The 16,003-nt window shown below is 48.1% G+C and overlaps 2 protein-coding genes across 4 annotated transcripts in view; one reads left to right on the top strand and one right to left on the bottom strand.

Moving 5' to 3' along the window:
- Window positions 1-16,003, top strand: part of LOC118505044 — a 29,498-nt gene that overhangs the window by 10,740 nt on the left and 2,755 nt on the right. For both annotated transcript variants that reach the window (XM_036040296.1, XM_036040295.1), the window contains 4 exons: window positions 4,460-4,741; window positions 4,819-5,045; window positions 14,642-15,025; window positions 15,091-15,233. In XM_036040296.1, the coding sequence (XP_035896189.1) occupies window positions 4,547-4,741; window positions 4,819-5,045; window positions 14,642-15,025; window positions 15,091-15,233 (949 nt within the window). In that variant the 5' untranslated portion in view covers window positions 4,460-4,546. The remainder of the gene's footprint in view (window positions 1-4,459; window positions 4,742-4,818; window positions 5,046-14,641; window positions 15,026-15,090; window positions 15,234-16,003) is intronic.
- On the bottom strand, window positions 8,332-10,236 carry LOC118505083 (protein let-653-like). 2 transcript variants are annotated; one of them, XM_036040374.1, is made up of 10 exons: window positions 10,093-10,236; window positions 9,886-10,029; window positions 9,642-9,812; window positions 9,526-9,570; window positions 9,446-9,457; window positions 9,352-9,384; window positions 9,235-9,267; window positions 9,144-9,164; window positions 9,012-9,080; window positions 8,332-8,941 (listed from the first exon to the last, which is right to left on the bottom strand). In XM_036040374.1, exons 1-10 carry the CDS (start codon window positions 10,135-10,137, stop codon window positions 8,417-8,419), a joined length of 1,098 nt encoding a protein of 365 aa, XP_035896267.1. In that variant the 5' UTR covers window positions 10,138-10,236; the 3' UTR covers window positions 8,332-8,416. The 2 variants fall into 2 exon arrangements, with proteins under 2 accessions (XP_035896267.1, XP_035896265.1); XM_036040372.1 differs by having other exon boundaries at window positions 9,886-10,032; window positions 10,093-10,207.

The following is a 16,003-nucleotide window of genomic DNA, read 5'->3' as shown; positions in this document are numbered from 1 at the left end:
TTCACGAGCCTTTGATCGCCCTTTTTGTTCGTTTTGCTCTGTGAGTGAAGCTGAAGTACGTATAATAATATGGCGATTGCTACAAAGTCACACCGTTTGATAATGACGTTTCCGTCCGGGCTCGCTACCGGTGCGAGGTACGCGTGATCTCGGGGCCCCTCGTGAGCATCCATTAGGGGTTTTGTATGATTATTGAAATTGCCTTCACGTGACACGGCTGGTTCGGAGCGCACGAATCGATTCGCCATGTTTCACCCAACATTAGTGTGATGAGGTTGTGGAGATCGAACAAAAAAAAAAATCGAGAAATAGTTCCTCGAGTTCGTCGCTTACTGCCCTCGCAGCTCTTCTGTGCCGGGGCGCGTACGATGGTGGCCTTTATGGATTGTCTACGCTTCTTGTTCCTGGTGGTGGAGGGTCGAGTTTGTGTTAGAAAATACATTTCTTTAACACACGAAACACGAGTCGAGCGTGATAGTGATACTGTCCCGTTCTTGCTGCCGGTGCTATGCCTGGCTGGGCTCGCGAAAAGTGTTTGAAATCGTGAGAACGACCATCCATGATGATCATCACCATCATTGTGCAGCGCACCGATGACGTGATGGTGGTTTTTGGTGTGGAATAAAACCGATACCACCACAGCACAGGCAACACACAAAAGAAGAAAACTGTAGAAGGAGCTTGGGCTCCATTTTGCACAAGCGTTTTCTATCGGCAGCGCAAATGTGGCAAAGCTACAAAGCTTTTTCACCGCAACCAGAAGGTTTGCCAAGGTAACGCCAAAGAGCACTTCTCTCTCTCTCTCTCCCTTTTCCTCTCGCTCTCACTCTCTCTCTCTTTGACGGCGAAAGGGAGGCACATAATTTCATTGCCAGAAGGGTTTTTCGGTTTCGGAATTCCAGCGGTGCAGAATACACGTTGCGTTTGTGGCGTGTATGCAATTTGCCGGATGATTGGAGTGGATCTCGAAACGCGTACCGACAAAACCTTGGGTGAATGGAAATGGAGTGGCCCAGCGGTCCCCGCTCGACCGGTTCGTTTGGCAAATGAGCCATAAATGGGTGGATGGCGTTTAAGAGCTTTGTTTTTAATCGCTTTTGCGTGGAGGGTTATGGTTTCGGTGGGCAAGGGGGGGCATACTGGGACCATTCTTGAAACCCTTTCGCGAACCAATCTTGCGAAGGTTGTGATGTGTTATGTTATTAAAGTGAATTAATATGGCCATTTTCTGGGAGATTTTTCGCGGTGCTCAAATGTTTTGATTGGAAATGGCGGGTCGGTAGGTGCGTGGACGAAATGTTTGGAGTTCCCGAGAGTCTTAACTGCCTCCCTGAGGCGTTATTGAGTTTAGAGACGTGAAATGAAGTTGCTCCGAAGGCTTCATTATTTGACTGGAATATTGCTGATCGTATCACAAGCAAGAACCTTCCAGTTAAAAAAGACTGAAGCAGTTTTGGGATGAAGTCGACCTCAAGGGCATCATTTCAGTAACTTCGTTAAGCGTAGAACACAAGGGACGAGGAGCCCTCTACCAGAATCTCGCGGTACTAGCACAACAGAGATTGAGTTTGTAATAGACGGCATGGCAGTGAATTTAAAGTTTAAAGTTGAAATTGGAGCAACTTCAAGACCTCGCTTTTTTTAACCTCCGAAACACCCATGCATTATATTTAATTCCGAAAACCTAAAACATGCATCAGCACTTCAGCCTTCAAAACGGAGCTATTGATAGACCTCGTCTAAGCTAGACCCAGAAGCAGAATTTTGAGACACAAATTCGATTCGATTGGCGTAAAGTGTTAGGCTCCCACGGCCTTCACGCTACACGCGCATGAAACTAATAACAGGCCCGAAGTGAAGTGTGAAGCTTGAACGGCATGGCGTCGATGTTAAAGATCAACAACAACTACACAAAAAAAATCTACATTAACGTTTTACCTTCGCCCGCGCATGTAATAGATTTTTTTTCTCCAGATTTCCAATCATAACCCTTAGCCAAGAAGGCATTCATTTGATCTGACTTTTTGGTTAATTTAATAATGTCCATAACGGAGAAAAACGGTGTTAGATTCAGACGAACAATGAGGCTCGGCGTGTGCACAAGCGGGTCTGACATGTGAGCAACGGGTTGCAGCATACACTTGCTGCCTGCCCCAGCTCCAGCAGCATTCTCTCATGCTTTGCATACCTTCGGGTTATTATGTGAGGGAGCTGCACTACTCGTGTGTGTGTGTGTGGGCCATTATTGCCCACCAGCCCCTTAATAGACGGCTGTGAGGTGATCATGAGATATTTCAATAATTTTTCCCCAACATTCATTTCCTCCCAACCGAGCAGTGGCCCCGTGATCCATCTCACCGCGTGTGTACATGTGAGCGCCCGCGATCGCGTTCCGGGAGTCCATTTCTAGCTGATTGCTTCCCTCTCAAGTGGGTGGGAGATAAAGCAACAACAACGAAAAGGGTAACAATAAAGAAAATCTATGCATCTCGGTGCTTGGTTCGGTCACAGAAGAAAAAAAAAACCAACTCCCCACAAGATGCCGCTGCACCAATGGGGAGCATGAGATTTATTTAGCTAGATTGTATTGCCCGCCAGCATCCGCAGAGCGTAGTGTAAAGGGGCAACAGTTGCTTTCGCGGTGATCCCAAGCATTTTTGTGCAGATTGATATCTGTAATTAAGTGCACAGCCGCAGAAATAAGCGCCCGGCCACGGAATGGCGATCTGCACCGGTGTTTGGATGCCATTTGCTGGGGTCTTCAAAGTGTGCAGCTTCACGGCGCAAGGGTTTTGCGGGAGATCATTAGACAGAAAGGAGGCTAAAAATCAAGATCGCAACTCAAGGCAGTCCAGGGGCTCGTTCGGTCGAAGGCGCGTGACGGAATGAGTGGTGCTTTGGCAGAAGCTAGCCCACAGTGTCCCTGATGTTTGGAGCTGTTGGAGCTGGTGGTGGGGCCTCTGCAGTGAGCTAGAAACGGATACAATAGAATACGGAACATTCGGTGCGACAAGAATCGGACACGGTTGGGAACGAATTCTTTGCATTATTGTAGAGCAACAGTGCTCTCCCATGGTCTTTGCCGGTCTTGGCGGAAATTGCCATTTCATACATCGTGGCGTCGCACAGGTTCCTGCTTCGGGGCTCGGAGAAATACAAGAACTTGGGCACGATGGGCACGGTTCGGCGAAAACAATTCGCTACCGGTGGGGTGGGTAATAAAGGTCACCGGTTGTGTTCTCTCCCCTTCATTTATTATTATTGCTTCACATTCATTTCAAACCGCTGTGTGTCAAGTTTGCGAATTAAGTGCCACTGCTGCAGCGTCCTACTCCTACCACAAGGAGTGCTTTAATTTGCCAACGACAAATGAGACGGTGACAGTCAGGAGCACTTCGAAGCACTGCCTAAGGTTTGGGCGCTCCCAGCCGAGGTCGGGTAACAATTGCCGGAACCGTGACGAGATGTGATTTGGTGCGTGACCTGGACCTGGTTTCCTAATTGTTTTCGGTTGCCCGGGTGCGATCGTGCGCGATTGATATGTTTAGTGCAAGGGTGCACTAGCTGGAGATGCATTTAGCAGCGGCACATAGCAAAACCATGGGAGATTGAACGGATTGTTGGCCTTATTATGTGATGTGGTTAGAGTTTTACAGTCTAAGGTTTTTAGGTTGTTTCAGATCGGTATCGAGCAGCTCATGCAGAGCTACCTCGTTAGATCATGAAGCAGTTGTGGGTAGAGCATCTTTAACAAGCAGTATCTATCGCTTAAATGCTTCCGTTTGAGTTTGATCACACTTGAGATAAGGAGAAATTAAGCTACGGTATCATTTTGGAGATTCTACACAGAAGCATAATATAAACAAATGTAGTAAAACCCCGATTATCCGGTCGGTTAATTTTTATCTTTGGATTATCCGTGTTACGCACCGAATAATCGAAACATTCAACAGCAAAGACAAACCTACGCATACACTTAAAGGCAACTGACAGTTGGTTCGATTAGTACAGATTTAATCTGTGTCCAGGGGTGCTCAAACGGCTCTGGCCTGTTTATGAAATAATGGCCTAAATATTGTGATCTCCATGTAAACAAGACCCTATATAATGTCTGGAAAGGCAATACACATCTTAATTGCTCTCATGATGATCACCAAACTGTGTCAGATCCACAAATAAGAAATGAAAGGTAGAACTCGACTTACTGACACAGATATTCATTACCTTCCGAAATAGGGATGACACGGATTGGATCACTTAAAACCACCGTTGGAACTAATCTTTGGTCTAGAAACAGAAAGTAGACTAGCTCTTTTGCCAGTTGCTATTTTCCTTTCTTTTTTTGCGAAACAATTAACTTTTTTCTTTCGTCAACAACCACCGCTCAAGATTGTGTTAACGTCAACACAGTGTCTAATTACGTTCTTCTCTTTCTGCTCTTTTTTTTTTTTGTCTACAGATTGTGTCTAGATGATGTAAAAAATTGGTACGCGAATTCGTCCAACACCTGCTCTAGCTAGACACACTTAACCTTAAGTTCGGCAGGATGGCGCTCCGATTGCGCAAGGATGTGCAGAAAGCGTCCTATTACGTGTGGTTCCTGGGTGCGCAGGAAGCAAAGGCACTGCGAGGCACCCGCTCGCTACTGCCGATGATACCGCGCATGGTGGAGAAATCCAAGGAACAGGAACCGTTGAAGGTTACGCTGCAGGTTTCACACAAAGGATTGAAAATTGTGCAGGTAGGTAGCGATGGCCAAACTCCGGTGGTCACCGTCATCGTTCTAACCGTTCTTTATTTCAATTGTCTGCAACACAGGGTTCGGCAAAACACTTTATCCCCCACGGAGCGATCACTTGCTCGGTGCAGACGGAAGACATCGTCGCCTGTACGCTGCTGCTGTACAATCCGGCCACCAAATGTCCGCTGCACGTTCATGCATATCGGTGCGACTCGGAGCTAACCGCACAGGCCCTGCACGATCAGCTGCAGGTGCTGATCAACAGACCGGAAAACCAGAAGCGATTCACCGAACTGGAAGCACGGTAAGTTTGTGCGTCTTGTACGTCGTCTCTTTGTCGTTTGTCGGTACATCAGTCTGTTTTGTAGTTACGCAGGTAAATCAAGAAAAAAAAGATGGAGAAGCAGAAGAGTAGGTGGTTCATCCAGAGGAGAGGCCTCTTTTTTGTTTAGTACCAAGATTGAATATTTGGTTGTTTCTTTTAGCTTGCTTCTTTTCGCCCTCCCCGTCGCGGTGCTAATGCGGTTGATTTGTTGTTGAGGCGAAAAACACTTGCCCGCAAGAGTAACAGTATTATTGGGCTGACGTGCGTAACGAATGTCGGCGGAATCCCGTTACAGGGACGAATTGATCGCTATTTGAAGTTCATGATGATCCAGATTCGATCATTGTATGTGCGAGGGTATGAAGCTGAGTTGCGCTGTCCGGTTACAACAATCCGGTTGTGTTTTGCAGTCTTGCAAGATAGCTACCACCGGAAACCGGTACCTCATTGGGGTTTTTATCACTTTGCCTTTGGGGTGCGATTTGGATCGATTAATAGCGCACTTAAAACACCGCTTGATGCATTTCCATGCACGCCCAAGCCCAATCGTTCTAAAACGGGTGGCATTATGCACAGATGTTAGAAAGGAGCGTGGTTTTTAAATATTTTCTCATAATAATAGGTTCAATTTTTGGTGTTAGTTAACGGGTATGGAGATTACACTGCTCTTACTCCTAAAACATTGCCCCTCAAGCGTGTGTTCTAGGCAAGATTGCTTGATTGTTACGATTGCTCTTACGATCGAAATTGGCCACGAGTGTTAGGTACGTTCCAGATCTCGCAACTGATTGATAGCCGTGCGGAATTATCCAGTTTTTGCGGCACGGACGCAAATGTTCCCGAAAAATGAATAATTACCGTAACCCTTTTGCAGGTAATCGCGGCGCGCCTAGCGGGCCCAAAAGATTGCGCAACCCTGGCGTCTGCGTACTAACACTATATGCGCCATGTTTGCGAAAAAAAGACGCAAATAATTAGACAAACGCACCACAGCAACAAAAACGAAGCTAAGGTGCGTGCGCTCGTTTAAAATATCGTCACGTCAGTTACGCGTCAAAGCTAGCCGGGCTTACGACCCTTCCCACCGGAGGAGACCCACCCGGGCGAAGAATTCAGGCTGGGCCGGGGGGAGAAAATAGCAAAACGAAACCAACTCTACACACCCAGAAAGAAAGTGGCGACACAAACAGAGAGGTAGAGAGAGAGAGAGATCAAAGAGAGAGAGACAGAGAGAGCAGGTGCAAAAATGATCTCACGTGTAATTAAATGCGGTGAAACGTGTGGATTAGTGTCGGACGCTAATCGCTTGATAGTGCTCGTGTACACTTCAATCAAATCCGACCACAGAGTTTCGCACGCCCCAAACTGGTCCACGGGTCCACCGATTGGGGTGGGTGCGCGCAAAATTGCCGAGAAATGGCAAGAGCTAGCAACGGAGGATCATTCGGAAGAGCGAGCCACCGAAGGAGATATCGTGGATTGTAAAGGCGAGAGTTTAGAAAGACACTGCGAAGACTGACCGCCTTTTACACCGCCGAGTGCTCCGACGTGAAACCGACGGACGTTTTTGACGTTTACGGCCATTTGTGATTTATTTCTGCGTGCAATAATCGTTTCTTTCACCCGGTTTTCTGGGGATTTTCAGCGCTCCGGGACTGGCCGCAGTCAAGAGGAATGTGATCAACTTTTGCGCCTCCGACGTCGAGCCGAGCACAGTTGACCATTTTCTATGGGGCTTGTGCGTACGGAGCCCAAAATGGCCGGGCCGGGCTTGGGGACGATTATGAAATTGCGATGCAATTGGTGGTAACCGATCAAAGCTTTACATGCGCTTGCATTATGCATGTCTGCGGTGCTCGAAGGAGAGGGAGTGGGTTATTATATGTACACGCGGACGGTGAGTTTTCGGTGTAAACGGCCAAAGCCACCTCTGGCTAGACGAGTTTTTCTGCAGCCACCTGCCGTTGAGTGGAGATCGTTTGGAGTTTGAGTGATGTGCGTCGCTGCTGCTACTGCTGCTGCAGTACGCATCTGTTGTGCTGAGGTGCTCTTACGTTCAGCAATTATCCCGCCTTGGATGAAGTTTTGTCTAATTACGCCGAGTCCGTAAAACAGTCCATTAGCAGCTGGTTTGGTTTCCCAACCAAACCAAAGCCGATCCTTATGGTGACTTTCACTAAACACGGGGGGTACACGGTGGCGTTGCAAAACGCTTGGGTGTAGCCGGCAGTGCCCGTCCAGCCCCGGTTAGCCCGGAATGTAACCGATTTAGGGTGACAACACTTTCGTGACAGTGCGCGTTAGTACGGCGCGAAATGCCTTTAATCGATGGGAAGAAGATGGGGCCAGTGCCCAAGTCGGTCAGCCTGGCAGTTGTTACATCACCACCCGCCAATCGGGGAAGGGCATCTCACCGAGTAGCATGGGCAGGAGTTTATCTAGAAAAATGTCTGTGTCATTTACCAACCGATCGGCAGGTTTTCGGATGGTGACAACTGTTGCGTAATCGGGTCGGGCGCATCGAATGGCCGGGTTATGGGGTCCGCTCTTGGAGGTCTCTTGGATGACTGCGAACGGTGGCTTCTGTTGTGATAGTGGGACACTCGGGCAGTAGTTATGCAACGTCAACGTTTATTGATCTTCGGGTCGATCCCAATCGGCTGGGACGAGATATTGAGGACCTGAGGCCTGTTCTTGGTAGGCACGTTCGTAACCGTAGCTAATCAACGCTAATCAAGTCTCCATTCTTGCTCCATTCGAATAATCCTTTTTAAGGGAATCGGGTGTACGTAACCCGGGTGGTATGGATCGATTTGGAAGCACTGGAAGACGCTAGAAATAGTAAGCGTCGCTGCTACTGCTTGAATGACGCAAGCAATGACTCTTTTATGTACATGTGACACGTTCCAGAAGTAGCGTTGCGACGCGGAAGAATACATCTCGTGGACATTAATTGCGCTGGGGTTTGATGCTTACCTGTCAAAGTGGCTCGGTTACTACGTGATCCACTGTTTAAGTTTTGACAGTTCGACAGCGCCGTCTAGGAGAATAAATTGCAAACCCATATTAATGATTACTTTCCATCGCTCCATTAACTATAATAATTTAACTGTAATGATTATCTTCCATTAAGGGACATTTCATTATTTGTCCTTCACCGCCACAAGGTTAATACGAGCTTTTTTTCTCCATTCTCCATTGCTGGCCGAACGAAACAAAGTCTCTCTCTCTCTCTCTCTCGCTCAGAACGATCACTCACCACCACTCATTTGCATGGTTAATTTTATTATCTTGGCGTGTGTGTGTGTATGTCTGCATGCTGGAAGCACTACATGATTTCGTCATCCAGCTCAGGCGCCATTCTCCGTCGCTCCTTCGGTGACCGGGGCAATAGTCGTTATCTTTCTTCGGAGCTTAATTCGCACTACACCCGGGTTTGTGCTGGGCGTTGTGGTGATGGTGACCTTTTTACGACGCTTCCGAACCATGTTCGGTCCCATGGTTGAGGATCCGCCGACCGTTGTTTCCGTCGCTGAAGGTACAATTGCCACGCGTGCCGTGGTAGCGTTGTCTTCCTCTTGGTACTCGTAGTCGGCAGGAGCTGGCATCGTCTCATTAACTTCCTCGTACTCTACGGTACCGTTGCTGGCGGTCGAGTTGTCCACTGTGGCCACTGTCGCGGTGGTTACCGTTGAAGTTTCGGTTGTGTTGGATGCCGTAGGATCTGCGGTGGTGGTGGTGGTCGAATTCGCAGAGTCCGTAGCAGTAGTAGTAGTAGGATCAGGGTCTGAGAACAATCCATATGCCATAGAGGGAGTGTACAGTTTTTGGCCGAAGAAAGAAAAGGGCGCTGAAAGAAGCATCACCTCCTGCCTCTAGAAAACACAGAAAATGTAACGAAGGGTCAATTTGTAAACAAAATTAAACAAAATTTTGGTCACCTACAATGCGAGGCAGAACTGGCTCAGTTGTGCGTATGGTACGCTTTGTTGTGGTTGTTTGCCCACGGCGTGTCTAGGATGCGGAAGAAACAAAACTCATAGTTAGGATCGCGAGCAGACGGGGACGTTTACTTACCGTCGATCCTTGTTTAATTTTCTGCAAGGAAAGAAACATGTTTGTAACTAATTTTTGCTTGCATGTTGCATCCTTCTTCGTTACTACTAACCTCTGGAACTCCTCGCGCCTTCGTAGTTACCGTCTAAGGGACAAGAGGATATCGGTATCAAAATCGCCCAACACAATTTGGTACGAAACGGTACGAAATTTACGAACGAAAGCTTACCGTGTATCCTTTGGGCGTAGGCACTGGAGGCATCTGTAAAGGCAACAAAAGTCAACAAACATTCCCTTCAACACTGAACTCACTTTCAACGTACGGTGCGCAGGGGCTAGAAAGAGAATTAGAAGACACAATTATTTGCCTGTCGAACTATTCACCAAAGGTTGAGCTTTATACCTCACGCGTCGTCATACCCCTAGGTTCTGGACCACCCTTTACTCGCTGTTTGTGAAAATGAATAGGAATATCAGTTCGAAGCTGTAGCATCGCCTCAGTATTGTGCCGATACATACCAAAGGAAGTTTGGTGGTAGGTCTCGCTGTGGTCCTTCTAGTTGTCCTTCTGCCAGTAGGACTTTTGGATGATTGTGTCTGACCAGGACGCTTCCAAGTAGTAGTAGGAGCCACAACTAGCTGCCCGGCACGTTTCGTTGTCCTCATCGATGGGCCTTTCTTTTTAGTTGACTTGGGGGAAGTTGTAAGAAGGACATGTCAAGTAGTTGAAATATGGAAGATTTGCCCAAGGCGTGATACGTACCATCATCTTTCTAGTAGTGGTTGCAACCTTACGTGCACCGGAAGCCGTTGTTGTACCGCTCAATTTCAAGTTTCTCCATTGCTTCGTGTCCGTTACGTTTGAACTCACACTATCATCGGCATCCGACGATCCGTCGGTGAGATTCTGCTGTCCATAAGCCCGAGTGTGAAAATGTCAGGGAAAAACATTAACTGTATCAATACTTACCAAAGCTAGAGAACAAATTACTATCAGAAGCCACTTGGGATCCATTTTTGCACTGCAATTTCGTATCACTGTTGCCGTTCTTTACAGCTTCATAGCTCACTCATTACTGAGAACCGTCCTGATAGATTGCTTAGTATAAAATACTACAACCGTCGCCAGTAATTCATCCGGAATTCGGTAATGTCCCACAAGCCTCTTTAAAGTAATTGAGTAATAATGAGCCTAACCAACGATGTATCCTGCGTAATATGGACTGTATTCTCTGAAGGTATAAATTAACTTTCAATCAAAACACAATGATACGGCTGCTGTTTTCGAGCTGTTTTGTAGCGTGAGCAATACCCAGGAGGGGGGGGGGGGATTGTTTTGTGGTCAAAATCTATCGACCAGAAAGGGCCTATTAGTATCATCAACGTTGCAACCTTTCCCAATTGACAAAGCAAGACAATCGTCAGATGTGGAGCAACGGTCTCTCCCGCGTCCAAAAGTGCTAATGATTTTCTTGCTTATGAAGGACCTAAACCTATCTCTGCTGCTGCTGCTGCTGCTGCTGCTGCTGATTAGCATATCTTGATCGAAATTAATGCAGGTTGCACCATTTCCCAGGCCCAATTACACAAAAACCTTCGAGGGGGGAAACACATTAAAAATTAAAGAAAAATGTGTAACACCACTTTGCGGGGGTCGCAAATGATCTTGGACAAAACCTGACCTCCCGGGGCGTGTAAGCGATGCGCACAATGGTATGGACTGTTTTAGTATCTCGCAATGATCTGAAATTACAAATTTGAGCCGCCCCTAAGGGGATGAGATCTTCATCCCCGGGGGTTTGCGGGTGAGATTTTTGCCAAGCGATGATAGCTCGGCTGAAGTGATAAAGAAGCGCAATCATTTAATTCACCCCCCCCCCCCCCCCCGGGCGAAAGGCGGAGGCGGAGAAGGAACGAGCGATTGTTGATGAATTGGATGGTTGGTGCGTCACACCACCACACTCTGTTTATTTCGTGCTCATGTTTCTTGCATTTTCCCGAGCCTTTGCCCATGCCCGACCGACCTGTTCTCACTGTCCTCACTTAGCGCTTGGTAATTATGTGGCCAGATTGAGAAACCGCAAGCGCATGCGCTCTTAGTTTTGTGAACTTTCAACCCTTCTTTACCGCCGAGTCCAGTGCGCGCCATTGTGGCATTAATTGAGGTCAGTTGCCGACAATGGCGCGAAAGCGTCACCGGGACTCGGTGAACAGTGGACAGAACTAGAACCCTTCCATTGTGTGTTTTAGAACCACACGATCGATTTTGTTTGCTGTTGTTTGAATCAAACCCAAAACCCTTTTCCTCTATTGTTTTGCTCGCGAGAAGCCTTTTGTCCGCCGAGACACGACCATTAGAAGTCTGCCTCAAGTTCATGGAGCACATTTTGGGGAGGGCGTAACCTCACGAAATAATTGACTGTTGGGCGCCGCTTGTATAACACACGCTCGTGATCCAGCACGTGATCAATGGCACGATCCCCGCTATGTAAACTACGGCACACCAATAATTCGTGTGTGTGTGTGTATGCTTACTGAGTGGGATTTTAAGGGTCTCTCCCAGTCGAAAATCGTGAACGGCGATTTAACTCTGGCCGGCACAAAAGTTATGTAGCTGAAAAGTGAACGGATGATCGGTGCTGTTCCGGCCACCCGTGTAAAAGTGTTTGTCTTTTAATGGTTTTTGTTTCACGATCGTTTTTCGATCGCGTGAGGATCGTTCAGGGTGACAGCTGGGATGTGTGCGGTGATCACCACATACATCACCTCACTACTCGACCGGCAGCAACGCGTCCTACGGTAATGAAGATTTATGGCTCGATATCGCACGGGTCAGAATGCATTATGCAAAACTTTACTAGAAAAAGAAAAGCCGGAAAAAAATGTATTGGGAGCAGCCTCAACTTTCCACCGTGTGTTGTTGCTGTTCTCCATTAGCATATATGGAAGACGAAAATCTGTTCAAAAATGCCTTTTCTTTTCCCCCCGAACGCATTCCAAAAAGAAAAAATGAGCTCGCTAAATGTTATCGTATCGATTTTCGGTGGTGAAAATTGCTATTTGCTATTTGCTATCATCGCGCCGGCCACTTTCTCTTCCTTTGCGTGCCGAGCTCGCGTAATTAAACGTAGCTTAAATCGGAAATTTATTTAGCTTCTCGCTCAACGTGCGGCTGTGGGTCCACCAGCAACACCCGCGACTAAGTAAGTGGCAGCGAAGGAACAAAGTTCAGATCGCCCCCCGGTTTCACTTTCTTTTGCGATTTTTCGTTGTCTGTGTGTGTGTGTGTGTTTCGTTTTCTTTTCTTTTCTTTTTTGGCAAAGCCTCACTAAAGCTAGGCTAGAGGGTGGTTGGGCGAAAGAAGGAAAAATAAAAATGTAAATCAAAGCTTTATACATAAGCGGCACATACTTACGAATTCGCGAGATTGAACCTCGTTTGGGCACGATCGAAAGTTCACCCCTGCTTTACAAATAAAACGTCGTCGTCGTTGGTGTGTGCGTTTTTTTTCGCATGCAGCACAACACCAGCACACGGATGTGGGATTGCATTCGTGCGTTTGAAGAGTGATAGACAGCGAGCGCGATCACTGCGTGCGTGCGATGAAACTGTATTCCCATCCGTTCGTCGCTTCACTCGCCGTTGAAGTCTTTCCTTTTCTAGGCGCAATTAGAAGCCTTTTTTTGTTGTTGCGCTAAGAATTTGTCGCTTTTTTCTTGTCGCGCGCTCTCTCTCTCTCTCGATCTGCTCGTTAAACTACATATTTACAACCCACTTAATCCGATTGAAACACATTTGATTGGACAGTCGGTCCAAACGGTTGTTGGTTGGCTCACTGCGTTCGACATTTTTCCGTCCGTGCTACGGATGGAATGTGCGTAGCGGTTAATGGGACGGATTTCGATCCGAGCGGCGTGACCCGCACAACTCAAACCGACTCCACGGTCCGCAATTGCATAACGAAATGCTTCAGAACGAGCGCAGCGCACCGCACCGTTTTAGCAGCCGCCAGTGTCCTTGTACCGTTTGAGAGGCTTTTTTTCAGTTTTGCGTGCGTGCTCTCTTACATCGCAATCACGATCGCGCGGAGCACATTCCGGGGCCGTACATTCATTGACGAAAGATTTTATCAATCACCAACTATATTGCCCACTGGCCATTGAGCAGCGAAGAAAGAAGTGAAAAAAAAACAACAACGAAAAGCCAAGATGCGATCGCACATTCCAGCGGCGAGGCAGCAAAAAGTAAATGCGCTTTTGCGCTTTAGCGCTAACCTGATCAACTATCACTTTCCATTTTTTTCCCACTCTCACCACCACCCGGCCTTTCGTTGCCTTCTTCTGCTTATTTTTTCTACTACAATCTGAGGAGAGTGAGTGAGTTAGTTCCATTTCCGCCACATCCCTGTTTTGTTTTTTTCGTTTGCTCTACTACAGTCCGGGGGTCCGGGTTGTCCGGGCGAGCAACTTTTCCCTCAGCAAGTGCAGCAAAATAATAATACGATCGAGTGCGAAAGTGAATCTGTCGTCGTTCGTTGGTGATCACTCGACGCTGGCTACTGCTGCGCTGCGATTTAGGTCAACAGGTACCGGTCCCACATACCAGGCACGAACAGGGATGCTTACGCTCGGGCTGAAAGCTCTCGGCTGCTTCTGTTTCTGGTTTTGTCGCACCGCGGAGCGTTTCTCAATCCATCCGGCCAGGCCAGGTTAGGAAATCGAAACCCCATCGCGCCATGTTGTCTGCTGGCCTAGATGTCATTCGGTATTGATACTGCTTGCACCATCAACAGCGACACCATCGGCAGCGTGACGAACAAGTGTCTTCGTTTGCTAAATTGTGGTCCGTGAGTCAGCAACTGTCGGCTGTTTGTCGGTAGAGCCTCCCATAAGTCGCATATGTCAAAGGGAACGAGTCTCTAGCTGGTCCGCCGTATCGAATGAGCTTCATCAATGTATCAACCGTGACTAGCGAAACATTCCCATCGGCATCAGCAAACCCCACGTTTTCGTCGGTACTTATCTAAAAGAGCGAACCTCGCACAAACAGGGCGAAAAATATTAATCATCCTCCAAATATCCGGCGAATGGGTGAAATTTCACATACAAACACACACACACACATACGGGGGGTTTTTTTTGACACCGTTTCCCACCTTCCTCCTTAGCGCGATCCCATCGATCGTAACCCTTCTTCGACACTTGATCGAGCCGACTGTTTACTTTCACATTTTTGTCTCCCGAAAAATGTTTGGCTCGCGGCGGACCAACCAAAAACCACAATTGTACAGGTCTTAAGTATTGCCCGAGGCTTAATAAACAAGCCCAGCACAACAATGGCGCAAAGAAAAAAAAAACCGAATCCCTAAATGAGCAAAGATGTACTGTGCCTCTTTCGAGAGGGCGATTTCACGTTAATGGTTGGGTGGGTTCGCCGGGACAAGAGAAGAACGTCCGCCCAAGTCCCTCGTCGCTCGCTGGAACGTAATATAGAAACGTCTTGTCTCATTTCACTTTCAGGCTCGGTTTGGCGGCCCAGCTAACCGGGGGTCCGGGCGGCAATGGTGGTGGACCACCGCCCGGTGCGGCACTACCGATTATGGATGGCCCGGGAAGGAAGCGGATGCCACGGCGGTTCGAATCGCCCCGTCGCTTTCCGGACTCGTCGCATGGGAGTGATACGGGCACGGCCAGCACCCGGGAGTCGGAGTGTTCCGAGGAGCAGCAGCATTCGCCAACGTCCGGTCCAGTATCGCCCCTGATCAGTCAGTCGAAGCTGTACGATTCGCTGGCAGCCGAACTGCGGGAGAAGCTAAGCGGAGGAGTTCCGCTACTGCTGCCTACGAAGGATCCGGAACATAAGAAGGAAGCCGTCCACAGTTCTAACGATGCATCAGCAAGACGGTAAGACGGTGTTGGTAAGAAAATCGTTCGAGACGGTCCCTAATGTCGCTCGTCTCTCGTTACAGGATTCGCAACGGATGCTTGACCGGGTCCATCACGCCATCTACCGGCGTTAACCAGAAGCATGGCGTATCGTCTCGTGGCTCTTCCGGCATCGGGTCGGATCTGGCCCCGAGCCCGGAACGACACGATCCACAAAGCTCCAGCGGTAAGTCCACTGGTTCGGGACGCTTCTTTGATGGGTTCATTCGCACCTGCCAGCCTCGGTGCGGTTGATTTATGTATGTGCACTAAAGGGCGGGGAGGAAGGAGCGCTATCAGAGCGCGAGGGCACAGGGGTGCGAGTAATTGCGCGAATTACACGCAAGAAGGCAAAACGTGTTAAGCCACTTTCTCACGGGGTTAATTAATTAGAAATGGAAAAGCGATGCGCCCGGTTTTCTTTTGCCGTTGTTTTTGGTTTGGTTGTTTTTTGCGGGTATTATTTATTCCACGCCGTGGTGTGGTCTGGTGATGCCGAGGCAGCATCTTCATCAGGCCCCGAAGGCACTATTCATATATGCAGACCACACCAAACAAGTTAAACCGGCAATCGGAGCTCGGTGTGAGCAGTGCGATTACTGTCGCTTGAACTTTCACTCTCGGTACCGGCGGGATCGGGATCGGGCAACCGGTATGAGGATGTGTATGTGTGTGCTCGCTTTTTTTGCGTTCAGTTTTGGGAAGGGAAGTGCCGTAGATCAATTTGTTTACTTTCCATTAGGCTGGCGGAAGGTAAGCGCGTTTAGTGTCAAATCGTTTAGTCGCTTCCTCCGACTGGATGTGGATGATGATGAGCTTTTGTTTTATGTGCACTCACACCAACACTTTCTAATGATGCAATTTTTGCTGCAAAACTGAGCAGAGTTAGCATGCAGTTGATGGGGTGGTTGAACAAAAAGGTTGAAGAATGCTGGATCCGGGAATGTGGCCTCAGGC

Source organism: Anopheles stephensi, chromosome 2, assembly GCF_013141755.1.
Source record: "Anopheles stephensi strain Indian chromosome 2, UCI_ANSTEP_V1.0, whole genome shotgun sequence".
NCBI lineage: Eukaryota > Metazoa > Arthropoda > Insecta > Diptera > Culicidae > Anopheles > Anopheles stephensi.
Note: the sequence above shows the minus strand (reverse complement) of the source record. Positions and strands in the feature narration are given on the sequence as shown.